The sequence below is a fragment of the Neoarius graeffei genome, chromosome 27 (genome assembly GCF_027579695.1).
Source record: "Neoarius graeffei isolate fNeoGra1 chromosome 27, fNeoGra1.pri, whole genome shotgun sequence".
NCBI classification, from domain to species: domain Eukaryota; kingdom Metazoa; phylum Chordata; class Actinopteri; order Siluriformes; family Ariidae; genus Neoarius; species Neoarius graeffei.
This window is the reverse complement of record NC_083595.1, coordinates 29762297-29788371: the sequence shown is the minus strand read 5'-3', so window position 1 is coordinate 29788371 and position 26075 is coordinate 29762297. Positions and strand designations below refer to the sequence as shown.

General features: G+C 43.6%; 2 protein-coding genes across 3 annotated transcripts in view; one reads left to right on the top strand and one right to left on the bottom strand.

The window, feature by feature from the left end:
- Window positions 1-26075, top strand: part of apba2b (amyloid beta (A4) precursor protein-binding, family A, member 2b) — a 359367-nt gene that overhangs the window by 26449 nt on the left and 306843 nt on the right. The gene's annotated exons all lie outside the window — the stretch shown is intronic.
- LOC132874932 (uncharacterized) lies at window positions 22098-24946 on the bottom strand. 2 transcript variants are annotated; one of them, XM_060911430.1, is made up of 2 exons: window positions 24293-24946; window positions 22098-22899 (listed from the first exon to the last, which is right to left on the bottom strand). In XM_060911430.1, the coding sequence occupies exons 1-2, from the start codon at window positions 24882-24884 to the stop codon at window positions 22862-22864; spliced, it is 630 nt and encodes a 209-aa protein (XP_060767413.1). In that variant the 5' UTR covers window positions 24885-24946; the 3' UTR covers window positions 22098-22861. The 2 variants fall into 2 exon arrangements, with proteins under 2 accessions (XP_060767413.1, XP_060767414.1); XM_060911431.1 differs by having other exon boundaries at window positions 22098-22884.

Genomic DNA, 26075 nt, shown 5'->3' with positions numbered 1-26075 from the left:
CACTCTACAGACATGATTTTCTCAAAAGTAGTAGTAAAACTTGTCCTGATTCACACAATGTGTCTACCTAAATGATAGGATTTAGAGTTTTTGAATGAGAAGCCTCAAACTCAGGAGACTGCAGCTGAAAGGCCTCATTGACACCCATTATAAACGTGAAAGAAAAGTCACTCATTTTTAACTTGTTCTAGTGTCGTCATTTTTAACACTACAGACAAAACAATACATCATTTTATTCAGGAGACCCTTCTAGCGCTCACTGTGAAAGAATTTTGTGAATAGCTGCTTCCGTTGTCGAGTTATTTGTCATTGTTCGAGGCCTGGTCCTTCATGAAAAACAGCACAAAACTTCAGACCTTGTGTGTCTTAGCTCATTGACACCCATTATAAAAGTGACAAAGTCTCTCATTTTTAACACTACAGACAAAAAATTACATCAGTCTATTCAGGAGACCCTTCTAGCGCTCACTGTGAAAGAATTTTGTGAATTTCTTTTTTTTGTGAAAAAAAAAAACAGCCTCGGTCGGCATGACACTTCACCTTAGCCGCCCACTTTATTAGGAACACGTCTGTTCGTACATACAAACTACAAACACTCTTCTTAGAGTTTAGAGTTTATTTTATTTTTAAAAGGGACAGCGCACAAATTAAACATTATCCTTGTGGTAAGGACAGATGTCTGTCCCAGGTTATAGCAGTACATGCTAATTTCCGCCTGTAGTCACTTTGTTTATACTCTTGAATAGCTCTTCTTCATGACGGCTGCTGTCTCAAGCACACACATAATCATTGCATTGAAACATCATAGCAGGTCACACATTCACGGCCAGTGAACATGCGTGACTGAATTGCTTCGCGCACTGCATCCTCTCACAATTTCCCCCGGGGAATTGTCCGGTCTAGTTATTATTATTATAGCATTTTTCAAAAATTGTTACTGTCATTTCGCCGGTTTGTTTACATTCTAAGTGGAAATGATTTCGGCTGACGTTCTGTATGAAGTTTTTATTTATTGAATTTGCAAAAAATAAAAATGCTGTTTCTCGAAATCCAGTGAATGTGGATAGAATAAAACAGTTATTCCACTCGATCTCGTCATGCACGACTTATAGCCGACTTGGTGCTACGCGTCTTGTCGGCTATCAGCTCGTGTACGACTCGATTTTGTGGAATAACTGTTAATTATCTCCTTAATGCATGGTGATGAGATTTTAAATATATAGTACGGTTAGTTTGGGTTTATGGATCATCTCTATACTGCTTTTATCAGAACTTTGTATAGCTCCAAAGTTCACAGTTACTTTGTGAATTCACTTCCCTTCAGATTTCTTTTGTTTCTTTTTTCTTTGCACCCCTTCATGAGAGATTGATGTTTACTTTTGACATGAAAGAGCAACTAAATATGGGCGAATACCGGCTTCTTTTCAAAAGCACTAATGAAATTTGGCAGGTGCAATTATACACTTGGAGCGAGACGGGCTAATTTCGAGCAGTGTCTGTCTGGTCTGATGCGCAGGGGCTTTGATGTCTCGGACGGACGCTCTTTGTCTCCGTCCCAGTTTGCTACTACAATGGACTGACTGCTTCCTTCAAAGGTGAATAACCTTTGGTATGATTTCATTGATTTAATTAGTCAGTCCAAGTTATTGTCCAGGTTTTTTTCAAGGCTTTTATGGTTTCACTGCACACAATTGATTGTATTATTAGCACAGTCTGGATCGGTTTCTCAGAGCAATTTGATTCAAAAATAGCGTTGATTTGGCAGCATTCACACTTACAGAGAAGATTCCATGCCAGACTGAAAAGCAGTCACACAGGTGGAATAACGTGAAATGTAATACTCACAGCAAAGAGTAACATGAGCCAACTTTAACAGCAATTCACAGCAACAACAACAACAACATTATGATTCTGTTGAAGATTACAGCACAAACAGTAGCCTTGTGCTTTTTGTTAGTGACATGAGGAAAATGTTACACAATGAAAAGCAAAACCTTCACTGCATTGCTTTTGGGACATTCCACCGAATGGGTGCCATTTGCTTGTTGTACCACTCCCAAATTAAACTTAATTTGTTATATCTTTTCAACACTAATTATAATAACACACATATTTAACTATTCAAAATGTGTATTGGTCAACCTCAGGCTACGTTATTTATTTTTTTTACAAGGTTTGGAAGTCAAAGATGGCTGCATACTCTTTATATGAGTAACAGGACTGAAAGTAACAGGACTGAGTTTTTAGCCTAGGATTAGCTAATACATGGAATTAAGCCACATGGCGTCATCGCTAATGGCATGACCACACTTAGCACATTCTAGTGATTTACCAAAAATCTGTATTTTTAAAATAAACAAATATCATCTCAGAAATAATTTAAGTAACAGGACAGTATGTTGACATTGACCTTATCGGTCAAAGTTAAAAAATCATCAAATATACAGAAAAGTAAATGAGAGAACTTTTGGTCTTCCCATGGCCTTCAGAAGACACAACTGATGTAACTTCCTGTTGAGCATGTGATTTATGGAATGTTCCAAATTTGTCAGATGGGGTAATATGTTTGGGTAACAGGACTGAGTGAAAACCCAGGGACACGACTAAAATGTGTATTTTAACTAAGATATTGTGGATTTCTTATGAAAAAAATATATTTAAACCATGGATAGAATATGGAGTCACACAACAGTGCAAAAGAAATACTGTTTCTGAAGGATTTTAATCATAATATTTCATAGTTAAGTATAAAGTTAGAGTGCGGGGACAGGTAACACATGCTATTTTTCACTGTTTTAGGTAGTTTTTATTAATCCTTACAATTATATATCTTAAATTTGAAATCAGATCAATGTGCAGGACATTCTGCGTAATAAGGAAATGTATTTTAAAGTACATTTTTATGTGCATTTATACATATAATTTTCTAGGGACGGAAATGGCACCGATTCAGTGGAATGGCTCTCTTACATGGCTTGATGTCTTCAGTTAAAAAAAAAATCAACAGGGGATTGCGTTTCCTAAAAACTAAACACTGACTTTGAATCAGAAGCAAATGTAATTCTCAGTCGCTTTACATTTCACTTTCAACACGCACACACATTTTTAAGCTTTTTAATTTTTTTTCCCCTTTTATTGAGCATTCATTGTGGACGTTAGGGTGATAGTATGTATGTATGTATGTATGTATGTATGTATGTATGTATGTATGTATGTTTGCCAAACCACAAATGAAGTTCCCTCATGGGAAAATAAAGTTCTCTTGAATCTTGAATCGGTACAGAGAAACTGCAACACTGAAATGCATTTAAAATAGATGTACCACATGACCTCTGACACATGTCGAGTGCAGTGACTCAACACGTCTACAGAAGAAAACAGGGAAGAACAATAACCTAAACACCTGCACTCTTAGAAAATAAAGTACATTATTGTCACTGGAGCAGTACCCTCTAAGGTACTTATTTGTACCCTTTATATACTGCTTGGGAACATACATGTACCTTTTTGGTCCTAAAAAGGTACGCATACTTCTTACCTTGAGGTCCAATAAGGAGCCCTAGGAGGTACAATAGTGTAGATTGTTCCTTGGGGCACAGAAATGGACTCCTACTGTAGCCCTATTCCTGACAGTGTGCTTATAGTTAGAAGGAACACCTTTATCCTAAAGACATGTTTAATATTATGTACTGAATATTAAATTCATGAATTAATATATGAATGTTGACTTGATGTATGAAATCAATGAATGGGGCCCCTGAGAGTCACGACTGCACTTTACCATCTCTCTCAAAACGTGGTTGTAACATATTACCTTAGAGTGTTTTTATCAAAACCTTTTTTAGCCATGAATGGCTTTATAAATCGCTAGCATCAGAAGTACAGAAACATCGCCATGACTATTATTTGACGAGGCATTAGCAATGCTGGTTTCTTTTTAACTTCAGGAGGACACATGATTATTAACGTTTTATATTAAATAGCAGTTAATTTCGTTATTGAACTACAAATGTACCACTATTCAGTCATTCAAGATAGCTACCATGACGTGTTAGAGGTAATGGAAGAATTTAATAAACATACGCACATATTGTTCTTTTAAAAAATTGGTCAGAGAATCATGATTAAGGTTTATGATCCAAATTCTAAGCCAGATTTGCATTTCATCAAAAAAATTGCACGGCTACATAACTGATGAATGCTGCAGTAGAAAATTATGACTATTGTACTCTCAAATGAAGTTTTGCAAAGGTCATTTTTACAATATTGAATTCTCATTCAGTTTAGTTTGTATGAGTCATGTTCAAGGTTTAACTTTTGTTATTTTTTCCCTTGCATTTGCCCCTGAAATCTTGAAACACTGGCCTTGTGTTCCAATACGTGTATGGAAACTAATGAAATTTAATTCATTGCTTACAGTGGTGATTGAAAGTTTGTGAAGCCTTTAGATTTTTCTATATTTCTGCATAAATATGACCTAAAACATCATCAGATTTTCACACAAGTCCTAAAAGTAGATAAAGAGAACCCAGTTAAACAAATGAGACAAAAATATTATACTTGGTCATTTAGTTATTGAGGAAAATGGTCCAATATTACATATTTGTGAGGGGCAAAAGTATGTGAACCTCTAGAATTAGTTAATTTGAAGGTGAAATTAGAGTCAGGTGTTTTCAATCAATGGAATGACAATCAGGCGCGAGTGGGCACCCTGTTTTATTTAAAGAACAGGGATCTATCAAAGTCTGATCTTCACAATGCATGTTTGTGGAAGTGTATCATGACATGACCAAAAGAGATTTCTGAGGACCTCAGAAAAAGCGTTGTTGATGCTCATCAGGCTGGAAAAGGTTACAAAACCATCTCTAAAGAGTTTGGACTCCACCAATCCACAGTCAGACAGATTGTGTACAAATGGAGGAAATTCAAGACCATTATTACCCTCCCCAGGAGTGGTCGACCAACAAAGATCACTCCGAGAGCAAGGTGTGTAACAGTCGGTGAGGTCACAAAGGACCCCAGGGTAACTTCTAAGCAACTGAAGGCCTCTCTCACATTGGCTAATGTTAATGTTCATGAGTCCACCATCAGGAGAACACTGTTCAGTATTCTCCTGATGGTGGACTCATGAACAATGGTGTGCATGGCAGGGTTGCAAGGAGAAAGCCACTGCTCTCCAAAAAGAACATTGCTGCTCATCTGCAGTTTGTTAAAGATCACGTGGACAAGCCAGAAGGATATTGGAAGAAATGTTTTGTGGATGGATGAGACCAAAATAGAACTTTTTGGTTTAAATGAGAAGCATTATGTTTGGAGAAAGGAAAGTACTGCATTCCAGCATAAGAACCTTATCCCATCTGTGAAACATGGTGGTGGTAGTATCATGGTTTGGGCCTGTTTTGCTGCATCTGGGCCAGGACGGCTTGCCATCATTGATCTCATCTCAACTCATCTCATTATCTCTAGCCGCTTTATCCTGTTCCACAGGGTCGCAGGCAAGCTGGAGCCTATCCCAGCTGACTACGGGCGAAAGGCGGGGTACACCCTGGACAAGTCGCCAGGTCATCACAGGGCTGACACATAGACACAGACAACCATTCACACTCACATTCACACCTACGGTCAATTTAGAGTCACCAGTTAACCTAACCTGCATGTCTTTGGACTGTGGGGGAAACCGGAGCACCCGGAGGAAACCCACGCGGACACGGGGAGAACATGCAAACTCCACACAGAAAGGCCCTCGCCGGCCACGGGGCTCGAACCCGGACCTTCTTGCTGTGAGGCGACAGCGCTAACCACTACACCACTGTGCCGCCCGCCATCATTGATGGAACAATTAATTCTGAATTATACCAGTGAATTCTAAAGGAAAATGTCAGGACATCTGTCCATGAACTGAATCTCAAGAGAAGGCGGGTCATGCAGCAAGACAACGACCCTAAGCATACAAGTTGTTCTACCAAAGAATGGTTAAAGAAGAAAGTTAATGTTTTGGAACAGCCAAGTCAAAGTCTTGACCTTAATTCAATCGAAATGTTGTGGAAGGACCTGAAGCGAGCAGTTCATGTGAGGAAACCCACCAACATCCCAGAATTGAAGCTGTTCTGTACAGAGGAATGGGCTAAAATTCCTCCAAGCCGGTGTGCAGGACTGATCAACAGTTACCGCAAACGTTTAGTTGCAGTTATTGCTGCACAAGGGGGTCACACCAGATACTGAAAGCAAAGGTTCACATACTTTTGCCACTCACAGATATGTAATATTGGATCATTTTCCTCAATAAATAAATTATCAAGTATAATATTTTTGCCTCATTTGTTTAACTGGGTTCTCTTTATCTACTTTTAGGACTTGTGTGAAAATCTGATGATGTTTTCGGTCATATTTATGCAGAAATATAGAAAATTCTAAAGGGTTCACAAACTTTCAAGCAACACCGTATTTCACTCAAGTAAATATCACTTCTGGAACAAAACTGAATAGATACTCTGGTCAAAAGATAATTTGCCATTATTTAATCATTTATAAGTCAAAATAACCACATTCTGTTAATAATACACAATTTTAAAATATCTTTAAAAATTCTGCTAGCCTCAATCACATATGCTGTAACTAATAACTGACACATACATCACAAAATCACTTAATTCTCATCTCAGCAAGAAAGAAAAAAGGACATGGACCAGGAGACGGCTGCTGAGGAGGAAAAAGGGGTGATAGAGTTCCTGAAAGGCTTTCTTTTTTTTAGATGCCGAAGTTTGTACTGTTTCGCCCTCAGGTTCCAGCAACAACAACTTTATTCATCACATGCTTGTGAAATTCCTTTCTGCATTTAACCCATCTAAAGCAGTGAACACACACATGCGTGCGAGCAATGAGCACACACACATACCCAGAGCAGTGGGCAGCTATGCTAACAGCACCCGGGAAGCAGTTGGGGGTTAGGTGCCTCACTCAAGGGCACCTCAGCCCAAGGCCGTCCCATATTAACCTAACCACACGCCTTTGGACTGTGGGGGAAACCGGAGCACCCGGAGGAAACCCACGCAGACACGGGGAGAACATGCAAACTCCACACAAAAAGGCCCTCGCCGGCCGCGAACCCAGAACCTTCTTGCTATGAGGCGACCATGCTAATCACTTACACCACTGTGCCACCCCCACAAGTAGTCATGCTCTGTATGTGAATTAGATCAGACGATAAGTTAGACAACCTCTATTACAGCTCACAAAAAAATCATGAGCTGCCCATCACTTTTAATTTGACACGATAACTTTTTCAGCTAACTATTTACTAAAAACCACTGCTAGTTAGCCAAACTATTAAATCTCTATGTAGCGGTGGTTAGCTAATGACAGTTTACACTTAGCTGGAAAAAAAAAATCAATGTCTTAATTACAACCTGAGCACATAAAAATAATGTCTGTTGGTTCAGCATTTGATGAGGTCAATTCATCACTTTGGGTTTACACATAACAACTTACCAGCATAAAAAGATAAAAGTTGTCTCTCTTTTTCTTCGCTCCATTGCCGGAGACACCGCCATCTTTGTTGAAAATTTCAGAAGCTCTCAGGTGATCATGTGATTTGCTGCTAGCACTCTGACTGGATGATCTTAAAAAGTTGCCCAAAACGATCAAAATCGTTCAGATAGAAATTATGTTGCCCAATCTCAACAGGAAAGTGTCGAAACACAGGTGCCCAAAAAGTTGCCCCGTGTATCATCACCTTAATGGTGATGATACACGGGGCAACTTTTTGGGCAATGTTGCCGAGCAATGTTGCTGGGCAATTGCGTTTTGACTCTTTTCTATTGAGATTGGGCAACATTGTTTCTTTCTGAATGGTTTTGATAATCTCTGGCAACTTTTTGAGATAAGCCAATCAGAACGCGAGTATCGAGTCATGTGACCTCCGGTGAGGTTCGGATCAGAAATTTCAAACAAATATGGCGGCCGCTCAGTGGAGTGAAGAGACTCCTCATCTGTTTTTACGCCGGTAAGTTGTTATTTTAATATTCTATATGGAGGAATTTACCTCACCAAAGCTCTAAAAAACAACAGACAGCTTGATTAAATGATCACAGCAAAAATTAAGACATCAATTTTTTTTTTAGCTAACTGTAAACTGCTGTTGCTAACTGTTGTTGCCCATTGTTAGTTGCCCTGAAAAGTTGCCCTGTGTCTCCCCTTATTTGCCCGTTGCCAGCAACATTGCTCGGCAACATTGCCCAAAAAGTTGCCCCGTGTATCATCACCATAAGGCTCCACCCTATTCTCTAGATACTGTGAGTTAAAATCCTAGCAGTGCCCGAGCCAGCTACAGCCAGGGGTCTTAGAAAGTATTATTGGCCCTGGTGGAAAGGATGGCATTGCTGCCCTTTGTGTCATTTAATGTGACAAGATTGCAGGTGTCTGGAACTGGAGGCAACAGATTGTAAATGTGTTGTCTTTTAATTATGGCTGTTCCAAATATAATTGGCTTGAATCTATGGCTTGGTCAAGGCTCAGACAGACACAGTTAACACAAGCATATCCATAATCATTATCCAAATTCAGGTCAGGCAGGAAAAGGTCAGAGCACAATTATAACCAGGATCTAAGAATAAACGAGTACAAGAAACTCGGAAATAACATGATGAAGATCCGACAAACACAACAAAGACCACCTTACAATAGAGATGTATGTGTATATACACAGACTACATAAACACATCACAGAACCAGACAAGTGTGACAAACTAAACATAAGTTCATTACAAGGAACATGTACAAACAATAACCAGGCTGAAGAGCACGACAGGTGCTGAAGAAACAAAGAAGTAAATCGGATCCGTTCATGGCAGCTGTGGTGTTAATCTAACAAATAACTAAGCCGTTTTCATCTTCTAGCTGTGAATAATGTGAAGCCACAGTGCTGACTAACAAAGAAAAATTCAACACCATATTTTTAAAAACCCTGAAATCCATCAGATTGGGACAGGCAGCTGAAGTTGCATTTTCCACACACGCGTTAACATTAGCCTCAACGGAGCTGTGTAACCTCGCCTCCAGACATCAGCATTCAGAATGTGTTTGTGCCTTTGCTCAAAGGAAAATGCCTGGCACAATTTGTAAGCTGGGCTCTAGTCTGTCTTACTTGACAATCAGAGCTCTTTCTTGGAAAATTCACCTTGAAAAACAGCAGAACTATCAAACCTGTAGGCGCATCATTGATAGAGAGAAAGAGCTACTGTATTCAAGTTACAGCTCCATGCTCTAGATAGATAGATAGATAGATAGATAGATAGAACTTTATTGATCCCTTTGGGAGGGTTCGCTCAGGGAAATTAAAATTCCAACAGCATCATATAAAAAATAAAATATGAAAAAAGTCCAGCAGGAGAGGTATTGCACATTATATTGCACATTTATATTGCACATTGTCCAGTATTGCTTTTTGTCAGGCTAGGCTACTGCTCCTTCCCGTCCTCTGTCCTCCTGTTACACCCCCCCCCCCCCCCCCCCCCCCAGAGAGGAGTTGTACAGTCTGATGGCATGAGGTTAAGTCGGTTTGTCTTGCACTTGGGAAGGAGCATTCTGTCACTGAACAGACTCCTCTGGTTGCTGATGACGGTGTGCAGAGGGTGACTGGCATCGTCCATGATGTTCAGTAGTTTGTCCATGGACCTCTTTTCTGCCACCATCACCACAGAGTCCAGCTTCACGCCGACCACAGAGCCGGCCCGCCTGATCAGTTTGTCCAGCCTGGATATGTCCTTCTTGGATGTGCTGCCCCCCCAGCACACCACGGTGTAAAACAGTTGATATTGAAGGACCCCCCCCAACTCCATCCATAACCGCTTATCCTGTGCAGGGTCACAGGCAAGCTGGAGCCTATCCCAGCTGACTATGGGCAAGAGGTGGGGTACACCCTGGACAAATTGCCAGATCATTGCAGGGCTGACACATAGAGACAAACAACCATTCACACTCATGGTCAATTTAGAGCCACCAGTTAGCCTAACCTGCATGTCTTTGGACTGTGAGGGAAACCAGAGCACCCGAAGGAAACCCACACAGACACGGGGAGAACATGCAAACTCCACACAGAAAGGCCCTCATCACCTGCTGGGCTCGAACCCAGAACCTTCTTTCTGTGAGGCAACAGTGCTAACCACTACACCACCGTGCCGCCATATTGAAGGACTTCATTTTAATTTTTAAACAAACCAATGTGAAATCATGACATTTAGCATCATAGTTTGGGTTGAGACGAGACCTTTTGTATAATGGTTAGAATTGAGGCAGATCAATAATCTGTTTCTCTCTTTGTTGCTGTCAGGCAGCAGCGATGGCGACAGCTGCAGGTCATTTTCCTTTATTTTTACACAGTCAACAAATCCAAATCGATAGACAAAAACAGGGTAATGAATCAAGCAGAGGTCAGGCGATATGCAAACAGGACAAAAAAACAAAACACATAAACCAGGGAGCAGAATGAATATCTAAACCAGAAGGCAGATACAGTGACTCAAGGTTTGGTAAACAACAGATACAGGACACTGAATGTCTGCTTCACAGTTAGAGGCTATGGCTGCATCTGAATACTCAGTATGTACTAAAGATACATGGTTAAAGCATATACTCAGAGCCATGGCCTCATTTTTGTTTATAAATGCCTTGAGACCTCAAGAATGGCACAGGAATAGTTTTAAGCGTTAACAATAAATCTAATATAGTAATTTTTGCGATTAAAGTGATTTATACAGGTAGCGGTCTGAGTGAATGACCTTGATGTCCGTAACGTCACAACAAGAAGTCTATCGGTCTCATTGCCATTTCCGCTATACTAAAACACAGAGCTGACTGCAACACCGATCCTCCATTTTGAGCTAATTTATCGCCATGCCACGTAGATGTGTTGCTGGCCAGTACAGCAACATGCCAGAAGGTGGATTTACGTTGCATTCATGGACCAAGAATGTTCAAACTGCAAAGATTTGGACGCGCTTTGCGAGAAGTTCACAGGCACATTGGGCGCCTACGAAGTGGTCTCTCCTCTGCTCTGCACATTTTACTGAAGACTCGCACGAGACCTCTGATCTGTTGAGGAGCGTTGGCTATAAGCCCGTATTGAAAGAGGGTGCAGTACCAACAATTAAAGGAACAGAAAACTACAAGAAAAGGAAAGTATTTATTTATTTATTTATTTATTTATTTTAAAAAGGAACGTAAGTTCAGTTGCACCAGTCCTCCTGGAGTGAGCCGAGGGTTGTTGCTAAAACCTGGGATGGAACAGGATGTGACATATCGCTCGGGCAGTGACCTCCCTGCAGTTGTTGCTAAAACCGGTGATATCCGGTTCCGTCCCAGGTTTTAGTAATTGCCTGAGCCGAGCAGTAATGGCGGAGTACTCAGTATGGAGAAAAGTGAATGAGTGGAGCAGCCGTCTTATTTCTAAACTGGATATTGCTGCCATCTCGCCCTTACGTGGAAGAAACGAATGAACGGAGAACTGAACGAACAACTGAAAGTCACACAATATTGGCCTTCAAGAAGCGAGAACACAGACGAGTAAGCTCCGACTCTCATTTGGATAAAAAAACATGTTGTTTACCTGCATTTAGATTAATACCTGTAACTTGTATTGTGTGTTTAAGTTACCGGTATAAGATTATTTAATTTGCTTCAGAACGTGATTGTCTCAGTTCATCTGATTATTTAATGAGCCTTTTATGTTTTATCAGTGAAAATGCATGCATGTACATGTATGTTGCATAAGTTATAACACCCATCCTGTTTTAATGAGAATCAACCCACAATCAATGACGTCAAATCAGTCTTAGTTGAGCAAGTCGGTAACTTTATTTCTTACTTTCACCATAAATTTTTATTGATATGACTTTGGTCTAAGCCCTGTGATGACCTGGCGACTTGTCCAGGGTGTACCCCGCCTTTCGCCCGTAGTCAGCTGGGATAGGCTCCAGCTTGCCTGCGACCCTGTAGAACAGGATAAAGCGGCTAGAGATAATGAGATGAGATGAGGACTTTTGTCTATAGCTGTCAAAGGCCTTGGCCTTAAAACCGGTTCCCACTGTGATGTCACGCGCTCAGGGCTGGCTGGCTCAGTGGGGCAGCTCGAATGCCAACTTTGTGGTAGATTTTAACTCTCAAAAATTTCATCTCATCTCATTACCTTTAGCTGTTTTATCCTGTTCTACAGGGTCACAGGCAAGCTGGAGCCTATCCCAGCTGACTATGGGCGAAAGGCGGGGTACACCCTGGACAAGTCGCCAGGTCATCACAGGGCTGACACACAGACACAGACAACCATTCACACTCACATTCACACCTACGGTCAATTTAGAGTCACCAGTTAACCTAACCTGCATGTCTTTGGACTGTGGGGGAAACCGGAGCACCCGGAGGAAACCCATGCGGACACGGAGAGAACATGCAAACTCCGCACAGAAAGGCCCTCGCCGGCCATGGGGCTCGAACCTAGGACCTTCTTGCTGTGAGGTGACAGCGCTAACCACTGCACCGCCATGCCGCCCACTCTCAAAAATATATTTTTTATTCCCATTATGCAGCATACAAGAGTCAAGGATGGAAATACTATCCACTTAGAAATTTATTTAAAAATAAAGGCTCTGCGTATCTCCTTTAAGTACCTACTACTCGACTGTTACTGTAATATGTTTTGTGAGTATACAAGCAAGTACTAAGGACAAAACCTGGACGCCATCTTACTTGTCCTCTGGATGTTCACAGACGACGTGATGCAGGTATGGTTTTCAGCGGCCCTGTTTGTATGCTGCAACATGACATTTCCAAGGTTTTGCTAGTTGTTTTGCCATATTCAAGCCGTATTGTTTGATTTCATGATTGCATCATGCCATTTACAGTATTTACGTGCCATTTACGCCAAATAAGTATAAGTATTACTTATTACATGAGTATAAGGGAATAACGCATTTTATTACATTGTATAAAATCCCAACTAAATAGCCCAACAGTTTGAGCACTGAAACACACTTTGACTCCGAGCTACTGTCCTGCTCCTCCTCCTGCTGAGTGATGGGACGGGGTGCTGGGATGTCCTTGTCCTCATCACTGAGCATGGCACAATGGCCTGACGGCGATGATGGGATTGCAGTGTCCTCAATTCTGGGCGTCGTTAGCTGAAACATACATGAAAATCAGTATATATAATATTAATTACATAAGCATATAGATACTGAAATGAATGTTTAAAGCATGTGTATTTGCCTGTGAAAATCCCTCTGGCGGGGTGCTGTGCCTTCTGCCGGCTTGAAGGCACACTTCTCCCTGTCCGTGCAGGGCTCACCGGTGCTCCTACCATCATCAAATTCTTCCTCCTCCTCCCCCTCTGCTGTTTCAGGCTGGGTTACTTCACTTTTGCTCGCTTCTTCTTGGGTCCCATTTTCTAAACTTTAAACTGAAAATGTTTTAATTTTTCCCACAAAATATCCAATGTTCTTCAGCCGAAAGACAGATGCAAAATGCTGCAGACACGCCGGTTTTATACCCACTCCTGGCTTACGTCACACACAAGTTATGAGTGATTATAACGTGCTAATCACATGCGTCACACATGCTTCACAAGTGTGGACCGTACTCGTAGCGCAGGAAACTGGTAAAATGCAAGTCTCATGCACTCCACCCTCTCTCAGTACGTTTACATGCACATAGAGAGAATCGAATTTCTGCCGTTGCTCGACTGAAATCGAAGTTCAAAATGCCATGTATACACCTTAATTCAGCTGAAATTGAACCGAACTTGATTTCTCGGAATCGAGCTACACGACCTAGTTTATGCGATTTCTGCCGAGCTACTTTGTGCATGTATACCCTATCGAGCTAGTTGTCGAGCTACTTACTGCCCCTTCCGGAAGTGACGAGTGACGAGACCACAAGCGGGAAACACAACAGCCTCGGTCGGCATGACAACAATAGTAGCGAGCAGCAGAAGAGGTCAGGAGGAACAAACGAAGAAGAGAAAATGGCAATGTAGAGCTCTCTGAAGTGTGGGTGGAGCACAGAGGACGGCAGGACAAAGCTTCTGGTACTAATAGGCTTTTTATTGTCAGACTTTTCAGTTTAACAGCCTACTTTTATTCTTGAGAGAAACACACACACACGCGCGCGCGCGCTGTGTTCTAGTCCCGGGATGAGCTTTCCCCTCTGCTCTCCCTCTGCCTCCTTAAATAGGGCGCGGTTACTGGGAAGACACACAAACACAGATTAATTACCGTCAGGTGAAGTGATTCTGCCACTCACCTTCCCTGGCTCCGCCCTCCTGTCACAGACCGGCGCTTGACCACGCCCCCGCTGCCACAGGCAAGCAGAAACGTGCACTTCTGGAGCAATGAGGAGACAGAGTTCATGCTCATTCAGCTTAAGGAGTTGAATATATTAAAATTCACGGACGGGAGAAAAACGCGCAATGGAGAACACGGAACTGATAACTTTGTTTACACTCTTGAATAGCTCTTCTTCATGACGACAACCGGAAGTGTACCAACACGATGGGGCGTGTAGCGCCACCTGTGGCTTGGGTGCACAATGCACCTCACACAATAGCCCGATTTCATTGTGTGCATGTACGATTGGATTTCTCTGGCACCCTGCTGGGACCTTCAGCTCGATTACCGACAGCAGCTTGATTTGGATGTGCATGTAAACGTAGTCACTGAACACGCACTGATCACATGCGTCAGATATATGCTTTCCACGGGCTAACGATGCAATTTTTCCCACGCCTCGAGGAAGTCAGGCATGCAACCTGTACTTGACAAGTACTTTGCTCGTACTCCTCCTCCAAACTTTCCCCCGGGTTCACCACGACCCTGCGGCACGGCTGCGAGCTACCAAACCCTGCGACCCGTGCGTGTCCAAAACACTTACAGTGGGTTGTGAGTGAGGCTTTAAGCAACATTACGCTTCAGGACTGCAAAAGTAATGCAATATAAGATACTGAATGCTTGGAATCGAATATCTTTTAATTAAATCGGCTTGAGCCTTTGACTGAAATGTTATACTTGTACACTACAAGCCACTTTATTAGGTATACCCATACACCTGCTGTTTTATGCAGTTCTCTAATCAGCCAGTGCTTTGACAGCAGCACAGTGCATAAAATCATGCAGAAACAAATCAAGAGCTTCAGCTAATGTTCACTTCAAACATCAGAATGGGAAAAATTGTGATCTCAAAGTGTGACTTTCACTCTGGCATGGGTGTTGGTTTGAGCCTGACGGACTGGTTTGAGTATTTCAGAAACTGCTGATCTCCTGGGGTTTTCATGCACAACAGTCTCTCGAGTTTACACAGAATGGCGCGAAAAACAAAAAAAAACATTGAGTGAGCGAGCGACAGTTCTGTGGGCGGAAACAAGCGCCTCGTTGATAAGAGAGGTCAGAGGAAAATGGACAGATTGGTTTGAGCTGCCAGGAAGGATATAGCAACTAATAGCAACTCTTTACAACCGTGGTGAGCAGAAAAGCATCTCAGCATGCGACAGCAGAACAGCACATTGGGTTCCGCTCCTACAGCCAAGAACAGGAATCTTAGAATCAAGAACAAGTTCCTGTTAAAGTGGCCAGTGAGTGTATGTGTAGATGTGTGTGAGGATGCGTTTTTCTTCCACACAGAAAGGAAAATACACGCCTCTCACATGTATCTCACTCGCTTAGAATGAGTCATGTATCTCAAGTAGAACAGTTCCCACTTGCTGCCAATGCGTGTTGTGTATCTGTCGAAAGAAATGCCTGAAACAGTACAAATTGTGCTGACAGCCTCCAGGCAGTGTAGTTAAAGTGTGGAAGACTTACACAATATGGTTCTTGCAGACACTTCAAAATATCACTGTGTTTTTATTTAACATTAGCATTTTTAGTGTTGGCGGCACGGTGGTGTAGTGGTTAGCGCTGTCGCCTCACAGCAAGAAGGCCTGGGTTCGAGCCCCGTGGCCGGTGAGGGCCTTTCTGTGCGGAGTTTGCATGTTCTCCCCGTGTCCGCGTGGGTTTCCTCCGGGTGCTCTGGTTTCCCCCACAGTCCAAAGACATGCAGGTTAGGTTAACTGGTGACTCTAAATTGACCGTAGGTGTGAATGTGAGTGTGAATGGTTGTCTGTGTCTATGTGTCAGCCCTGTGATGACCTGGCGACTTGTCCAGGGTGTACCCCACCTTTCGCCCGTAGTCAGCTGGGATAGGCTCCAGCTTGCCTGCGACCCTGTAGAACAGGATAAAGCAGCTACAGATAATGAGATGAGATGAGATTTTTAGTGTTGTGTTTTTGCTCTTAAATCTCGTTGGTTCTGTTTGAAAGGTTGTGGAAAATAGATCTTTCACCAATAGTGCTTCATATACTAAAACACTGATTAATTAGATAAGCATCTAGAAGTTATAAAAACGCAACACTAAACTCGTTAAATGACAGGGTTGAGTATTTTACACAGTTGGGTTTTATATATAATCATGTCCATACTAATATCTCATCTCATCTCATTATCTCTAGCCACTTTATCCTGTTCTACAGGGTCGCAGGCAAGCTGGAGCCTATCCCAGCTGACTACGGGTGAAAGGCGGGGTACACCCTGGACAAGTCGCCAGGTCATCACAGGGCTGACACATAGACACAGACAACCATTCATACTCACATTCACACCTATGGTCAATTTAGAGTCACCAGTTAGCCTAACCTGCATGTCTTTGGACTGTGGAGGAAACCGGAGCACCCGGAGGAAACCCACACGGACACGGGGAGAACATGCAAACTCCACACAGAAAGGCCCTCGCCGGCCACGGGGCTCGAACCCGGACCTTCTTGCTGTGAGGCGACAGCGCTAACCACTACACCACCGTGCCACCCCATACTAATATGGGATACATTTTTTTGAGGTTTTGTGTTTTGGTCTTAAAACCAATGCAGAAAATATCAATGTGAATGAAAAAAAAAATTGTTATGAGAACTGTTTTCAAATGTATCAACGTTTGTGTGAATACTATGACAACTTTTTCCAGACCTTACTCAAATACTAGTTGTACATTTGAATTCCTGTGTGTATTGGCAATTGCATTTTACTTAATAATTCAAATTAAGTTGCAAAACCTGTATTTAAAGCGAGACGGCCTTTTGATTTCATAAAATCGGTGAAATTTAGTTTCCTCTGAAATTTGGTCATTGTGATATATGTTTATTTCTGCAATATCTCAAAAAACAAAACAAAACATGCCATTCTGTGGCTAGGAAGTTATTTAATTTGAAGGGATTCCCGAGCAAATAACGTGCATGAAATTGCTCGCTTTGCGCAGTCAAGCAGACAGAGGAAGTCTGTGTGTGCATGCACAGGTTTACCTTTGACCGTGCACTGACAGTTCCATCATTCTGTCGCTAAACGAACAGCTGATCACACCGAGGTGCTTGCTGGCCGCCGATATTTATTAGTTTGGTCCTGCGTTTCCTTTCCTTCGTATATAACATAACGTCTTTTCTTCTCGCTTTCCGTTACTGTAGTCGGTCTTTCACGTTTCATCTGCACACTCGCGTCCTTCATTTTTCTCTCCTGTTTCAAATTTGTATCCCACAATGCCTTGCGTGAACGGGGAAAGCCCACCATGTGATGCATGACGTAGTATCTTGAATGAGGTCACGGTGAAACAGGAAAAAATAGCGGAGAATATAAGGCCATGTGGCCCTAAATTCATTAATTGTTCTATTTAAAAAAAAACTAATAAAATTGGAAGTCTGTGATTTGAATTCAGTCAATTTCAGTCCACTAAACAAAAATAATTGGGTGTCAGGGAAAATTCTTTTATGACCTAAATTTGAAAAAATCTGAAAGGCAGTCTACTTTTAAATTGGCATTTTCATGCACAGCTGCCGTACAATGGCTATACAATGGCTGCCAAAATTAAAATGCAAATTTAAGTTCATTAGATGTTTTATTTTCAATGCCAAGAAGAATGAGAATATTACGCTCTGTGAACAAACAAGTATGCACGATTCTTGATGAGTTTAGTTTCTGCCAGGCTACCACCCAAACTGATAACATCATCTGTTTTTCTTTGGTTAATCAGACACAAGTATTCCACCACTCTTGCCAGAGGAACCATGCTCAAGGGTATTTTAGCCAGTCCTAGGAATCAAACCAGCAATCTTTTGGCCACAAAGCTGCCTCTCTAACCATTAGGCCATGGCTATTTGTTAAGAAAACCCATAAAACTAGTGGATCACAGCCCTCCTTGATGTATGTGGATGGTTTAGCATTTTCATTTCAGTGAAGTAACAGTTATCAGTTCTTGTCATTGTTCATTGGTCACTGAATATTGCAGCATTAAAAGTAGACTGCCTTTCAGATTTTTCAAGTTTAGGTCATAAAAAGAATTTTCCCTGACACTCAATTATTTTTGTTTAGTGGACCGAAAGCTCCTGAATTCAAATCACAGGCTTCCAATTTTATTAGGCTTTTAAAAAAAAAATAGAACAGTTAATGAATTTAGGACCACGTGGCCCTAAATTCTCCACTATTTTTCCCTGCTTCACTGTGACCCAATTCAGGATACTATTGCCGCTTTTCCACTACAAACGCGGCTGAGTTGGGCTGAGCCGTGCCGTGCTGAGTTGGGCTGAGTCGAGCTGAGTGGGGCTGTTGGAGTTGCATTTCGACTACAACCGCGCTGAACTGTGCTGGCTGGAAGTGGGTGGACACATTGGGTGGAGTTAGCGAAAGTGGGTGGACGTCACGTGATGTCGTTAGGCGGCGCAAACAGTGACATCAGTGTTCTTTTAAGCGGTAGTCTCACGACCCGGATAGTAAACAATAAACATGGAGTCGTTAGTGTTGCTGGTCTTGGTGCTGTGGCTTGTTGTCACCGACAACGCCAACAGATACTGGCAAGAGCGTATAGATGAGGCGAGGCGCATAAGGCTTCAGAAATTCTCGTAATTCGTAATTCTTCTTCTTCCGGGTTTACGGTGTTTACAGATCCCAGCGTGCTCGCGGGGCATGTGTGGGCATGTGAGGACACTCCTCCTCATCAATCAGTGCACAGGGGAGTGTCTCCTCACGCCCCTAGCCCCACTCGGCTCGGTTTGGCTCGCTTCAGCCCCACTCCAAAACCGTGCGAGTTTTGGGTGCTAAGCAGGGCTGAAGCGAGCTGAGTCGTGCTGCTCTGAGGTAGTTGAAACGCGAGCCGTGTCGGGCTGAAGTGAGCTGAAGCGAGCTGAAGTGAGCTGAAAAAGGGTAGTGGAAAAGGGCCATATGTCATGCATCACATGGTGGGCTTTCCTCGTTCGCACAAGGCATTGTGGGATACACATTTGAAACAGGAGAGAAAAATGGAGGACATGAGCGTGCAAATGAAATGTGAAAGACCGACTACAGTAACAGAAAGCAAGAAGAAAGGACGGTATTTTGCAAAGGAAAGGAAACGCAGGACCAAACTAATAAATATCGGCGGTCAGCGAGCACCTCGGTGTGATCAGCTGTTCGTTTAGTGACAGAATGATGGAACTGTCAGTGCACGGTCAAGGTAAACCTGTAGATGGCAGTAATGCAACACTGTGGATGCCAGCTGCTGTAAAACCCAAAAGAAGAAGGTAAACCTGCGCATGCACAGACGGACTTCCTCTGTCTGCTTGACTGCATGAAGCGAGCGATTTCATGCACATTATTTGCTTGGGAATCCCCTCAAAGTAAATAACTTCCCAGCCACAGAATGGCCTGATATTTTGTGAGATATTACAGAAATAAACATATACAAATCACAGAGGGAACAAAATTTCACCAATTTTATGAAATCAAAAGGCCGTCTCGCTTTAAAATACCATGTAAGAATTATTGTACTGATATTTCACACAAGCTTAAGCCAATCCCATGGTTCTATTTACTGCCTGAGAAATCAGTGAAATGCTGAAAAACATAGCAGAGAGAATGCTCACTTACAGTATAATGCTCTAACTTACATCCATCCATCCATTATCTCTAGCCGCTTTATCCTGTTCTACAGGGTCGCAGGCAAGCTGGAGCCTATCCCAGCTGACTACGGGCGAGAGGCGGGGTACACCCTGGACAAGTCGCCAAGTCATCGCAGGGCTCTCTAACTTACAAAGAATGTTTTTATAAGGTAGTATTTACAAGTACAAGCTGATGATTATATTAAATCTGTGATAAAGGCGAAGCAATTATTGGGATTTGAAAATTTAATACGCACAGATGTCATGTCAGAAGTTTATAGGTTCTATAAAAGTCATGCACTCTGTTTCTCGGTTTCAGTGCATTAATTGAATTTCTGTTGCAGAGTGTACTGTACTGTAGTCGTCTGATGAGTGATGGTGCTGTGCTGTTCATTATAGAGGTTGCTGGGTCAATTCAGAAACGCTGACTGTGCTGTTCAGTGCCTGCGTTCACTGTAATATTGAGGTCAAGGAGGCTGATACCGTCATCTGTAATGTTCTGCCACTGAATGCAGAGGTTAGGATTCTGCACAATGATGCTGTAAATGAATTAACCTCTAACCGTCCCATTTTGTTGTATAATAATCATAATAATTCGGGCCTGACTGATATCAGGAGGCCGATAAGATTGGCCAATAATGTTGATTAATAACCTTATCGGTATCGGCCAAAATGAGGCTGGTCAGGGGCTGATAAGGCACCTTTGTTCGGCGTTACGCATCTGGCCAATTACCCTGAAGGATTCACTGCACACATAGCTTTGATGAGCAGTGAGCCTCAAGTGAGGGTATAAGTAGTGTTTTACATTAGTGGCATTTAGCAGACGCTCTTATCAAGAGCAACATCCAACGTACCCGGAGCAGCCTGGGGAGCAGCTGCTTTGCTCAAGGGCACTTCAGCCATTCCTGCTGGTCTAGGGAATCAAACCAGCAACCCTTGAGTCCCAAAGCTGCTTCTCGAACCATAAGACCATTGCTTTTTTATTTATAAAGGTGATAGAGGTTATATTAGATAAGCCTTTTGTGTTTATAGAACAAGTATATTTACGAAGAAATCCCAGTGTTGAATGTTTGCTGTCTAATTTAGTAAGCTAGCTGGCATCCTACGGTGTCAGATTTATTTCACATGACGCGAGTGTGAAAAACATGCTCATGAGCAAATTATATTATTTCACATGTGCAGATATTAACTCCCCATCACATGATATAAATCCTCGCTCACAAATTCAACAACCGAGAGTGCAAGCGAAGCATCGTTTTAAATCTCATGCGAAGCTAGCTGCAGTCAAATGAAGATGCAAGCTGAAGAGAGCAAAGTTGTATCAGTGACATTTATTAATTAGCCTGTGTAAGCAATGTGTTTCAGAATACTATTTTTTTTTTTTCATTCAAAAGCTAGTAATTAGTGGAGTAATGTTAACGGAGCAGCACTATTACATTATGGAAAGAAGGTAGGCTATACAATGGTGGCACGGTGGTGTAGTGGTTAGCACTGTCGCCTCACAGCAAGAAAGTCCTGGGTTTGAGTCCAGTGGCCGACAAGGGCCTTTCTGTGTGGAGTTTGCATGTTCTCCCCGTCTCTGCGTGGGTTTCCCCCCACAGTCCAAAGACATGCAGGTTAGGCTAACTGGTGGCTCTAAATTGAGTGTGAGTGGTTGTCTCTATGTGTCAGCCCTGCGATGACCTGGTGACTTGTCCAGGGTGTACCCCGCCTCTCACCCATAGCCAGGTGGGATAGGCTCCAGCTTGCCTGCGACCCTGCACAGGATAAGCGGCTACAGATAATGGACGGGTAAGCTATACATTCAGCTATAATCACCTGCAGACAATATCCTACTTATTCCATTTAAATACGGTTACTTACAAAAAAAAACCTCATTATGATGACACGGCTTGATGCCGTGAACAGCATGTGGATGCTTTATGATAGACATTTGCTAGCTGTGTGACAGAAAAGACAGCTTTGTGTTTCAAGTGGCTCGAGCCTGCTATTCTCTGTGTGCGAGTGCATCAGCGGGTGAATTCAACCTAGAAAAAAATGATCAATAGCATACAGATGAAGGCGTTCAGCTATTTAAAATAAGTCAGTTTCAGTTGTACACATACAGAGTGTTAGAACCTGTGTCTGTCTCAGTTCAGATGCGTTGACGTAAGAGCGCTCTGGAGCAGGGAGAAAACAAACCACACGAATGAAATCAATCTGGTTTATTCAGGCACTGCTCAACGATACACAGAAAGAGCAGGGTTTATATACATCAGAAGCTTGCGTGACAAGATAAGTAAGGGGCTCGGGGGCACAAGGTCAACTCGCCAGATAAGGAGTCGTTTTTATTATACATGAAAGAGCAGACCATACACCCCCTAGAACAGGAGGAACCAGGAATGTGGTTTCAGCGAAACTAGAAGGTACAGAGAAAATAAAAGAGTATGTTCTCGCGATTATGCACGTTTACCAGGGTGTGAAAGGGTCATAAAGCTCAGGACAGCTATGCACGAGAACACACACAATCTTACAATCCCCTCTTTTATACTTTGTTTACAGAGTATAACTACAGTTTAGACTCTAACGTATTGACAGACATAACAAGACTGATTAGTATGTTGTTTAGCAGTCCAATTGGCAAATCGCCAAAAAACGTTGTCCTCGTGGCTGGCTTGAGCGGGATTCCCTGCTCCAAGCACTAAGACCAATACCAGAAGGAAAGTCATACTGGTCACTGACTTTGTTCTTTCTGTGTCCACAGGATGTAGATAGTTGAAGGTAGCCCAGGCTCACGTGTCTTTCAGATTCTTTAGCCCAGAAGTCTGCGGGACGCACCGACCATCCCCTCTTTGTAGATCAGCCGAAACCGGATCACTCCGGATGCTGGAAAGGGGATCCCTGAAAAGGCCGTCAGCTATTGTCACAGCAACTTTCTGAAACACAAAAACCTGTTAAGCATCAACAATATAGATTTCTATTACATTGGAGCCTTCTTTATTCGACTGGCATGAATCCACTGTGGAAAAAGGTCAGTTAGTACAGCCGTTCGAGTTACAGCGAGCACATCCGTGGGTTCACTGTAGGGCGGTTCCTCTAGAGGAGCGCCTAATTTCGCAAATTTCTTTACCAACACTTTATCCCCTACCTCAAAGGGGTGAGTGGGTGCCTCAGGAATGGGAGGCTTTTTGGAATTTAGTCTCGTCCAGTACTCATCCAACACCCGCATGAGACCCACGGCGTACTCACTGAGATGTACATCAAGATCACTCGTTCCTATAGCCTGCATACCTCTGCGCCAGGGTGTAGGAAAAGGCCGGCCCATCACGAGCTCATACGGAGACAGGTTGTCGAGGGCCACTTGAGCGGTCATTCGCATGTCAGCGAGGACTAAGGGTAAAATTTGTACCCAGTTTTTAGTACCAGCTTCTTGCATGGCTTTACGCAGCTTACCCTTGATTGTTCTGTTTGCGCGCTCCACAATGCCGGAGGACTGCGGATGGTACGGGATGTGGAAACGCCAATGGATCTTTAAGTCTTTACACAGTTCTTGTGTCACCTTAGAGGTGAACGGCGTACCTTTGTCAGAGTCTATCCCTACCGGGAGACCATAACGCGGAATGATTTCTTGCGTCAATTTGTTTACCGCCGTGCGAGCGTCTTCTTTCCCGCAAGGGAAAGCCTCCACCCATCGTGAAAATTTGTCGACCATGACCAAGAGATACTTAAAGGGGCCCTGTTTTGGCATGTGAGTAAAGTCAATCTGCCATTCCTGGAACGGCGTGTCAGGTATGGGAAGGTGCTGATGTACCGCGCCTGGTTTAGATGGATTATTCTGGGCGCACGTTAAACATCTGTCTAGAATGTGATGTACATCGGTGTGTATTTTGTCGATGCAAAATATTTTGGATAAATCCTCCACTACCCCCCTTCGTCCGCGGTGAGTGGGACCATGAAACTCGCGGACGAGGAAAGGAGTGCAATGTCTAGGCAAACAAAGGCGGCCCCGAGCATCGGTCCGAATGTCACCAGACGGCTGCGCGCCGCATGAGTCCCAGAAATGGTTGTCTGAGGCCGAAGCGGAGGCCTGGAGGGAGATCAAGTCAATGTCCGGAAGAACGGCACTAATCATGCGACTGGATGAGACCAGGGAGAGAGTAAGCGAAGGCGGAAAAACACCGGAGGCAGCCGCGGCTTTGGCAATGCGATCGGCGAGAGAGTTTCCCCTGATCTCAAAAGAGTCCCCAATACAATGAGCACGAGTCTTAACAATGGCTAAAGAGCGCGGGAGAAGACAGGCGGTGATTAAATCAGTAACAAGTGAAGAATGAGAAATGGGCTTACCGTCTGCAGTGGTGAACCCACGCGAAGCCCAAATCCGACCAAAGTCATGAGCAACGCCGAAAGCGTAGCGTGAATCAGTGTAGATAGTGACGTCTGTGTCCTGAGCAATAACACATGCACGGGTTAGAGCGTATAGTTCGGCAGCCTGAGCCGAGGAGAAAGGAAGAGAAAAAGCTTCAACAGTTTCATCAGGAAGGCGGCACACAGAATAACCACACACGAAAACGCCGTCAGAGGGGCGTGAGCACGAGCCGTCCACAAACAGCGAATCACCTGAAAGTAACGGGGTGGAGCGTAAGTCGGGGCGGATACTTGTCTCGAAAAGAATGCTAGAAATGCAGTCGTGTGTTTCAGAAGGAAGAAAATCATCCTGTGAATTGAGGAGGCGCTGAAGCGCGTGCGCGAGAGAATCAAAGGAGGAGGAGGGCTTAACAGTAAGGTTTTCGGTGGCCAAAAGAATAGACTCGTATCCAGAGCGACGCTGCGCAGATAAATGCTGGGTACTGAGGTTCTTTAAAACGTGCACTACATCATGTGAGGTGTGGAGAACGAGCGGGTGAGACAAAACCAGCCGTTCAGCGTCCGTGACCATGACAGCACATGCAGCCACCGCCCTGAGGCAAGCAGGGAGGCCCTGTGCCACAGAATCAAGAGTTTTAGAGAGGAACGCACAAGGCCGCATACCCCCCCCGTGCTCCTGCGCCAAAACCCCAGACGCAGTTCCCTGCTGGTTGCACACATATAAATGAAACGGCAAACGGTAATTCGGAAGTCCGAGAGCAGGGGCCGAGCATAAAGCCTGTTTCAAGGCCCTGAAGGCCGTCAGCATCTCATCAGACCACACCAGGGGCTGAGTCAAAGGGTCCGAGTGCAGAATTGCAGAGCGCAGACACTTGTCATAGGTGGAACAGTCAGGAATCCACTGGCGGCAGTAATTGATAAGTCCCAGAAAAGCCATGAGGGCGTGTTTGGTGGCAGGCACCTGAGTGTCTAGGATGACCTGCACACGCTCGGGGCTGAGCCTGCGGGAGCCCTGGGAGAGATCGTGACCCAGATATCGAACAGTGGGGAGGCAGAACTGAAGCTTAGTTCGTGAGACCTTGAAACCTTCTTGCGCCAGAAGAGAGAGGAGAGCGAGTGTGGCTTTAGCGCAAAGGTCCTCGTCCTCCGCCGTTACCAGAAGATCATCCGCGTATTGGAGCACGGAGGAGCCCGAGGGGAGGCACAAACCGGCCAAGGCGTCCCTCACTACGGCTGTAAAAACCGCGGGGGAATCGACATATCCTTGGGGTAACCTGGTCCATGTGTACTGCTTTCCCCTGTGCGTAAAAGCGAACAGGGGCTGCGTGTCACAGCCCACAGGGACGCTGAAAAAGGCAGAACAGAGGTCAATCACAGAGAAAAACGCATGTTCACACGGAATCGAGGCCATAAGAGAGGGAACGTCTGGAACTAATGGGGCGACTGGGATAATTAACTCATTAATCTTACGCAAATCCTGGGTGAAACGCCACGTGCCGTTGGGCTTCTGCACCGGATTCACTGGGGTGTTATAAGGGCTGACACAGGGAACAACCACACCTTGCTCTAGGAGAGAACACAGAACATCATCAATGCCAGACAGTTTAGCTGGGGAAAGGGGGTACTGTTTTACATATACTGGCGAAGAGTGTTTAATGACCGCCTCGTAAGGGGTACAGTTAACAAAGCCCACCTCGTCCTTATGTTCCGCCCAAAGAGAAGCTGGAAGGTCAGAAAGAGAGGGTGTGAGGTGGGTAACGGC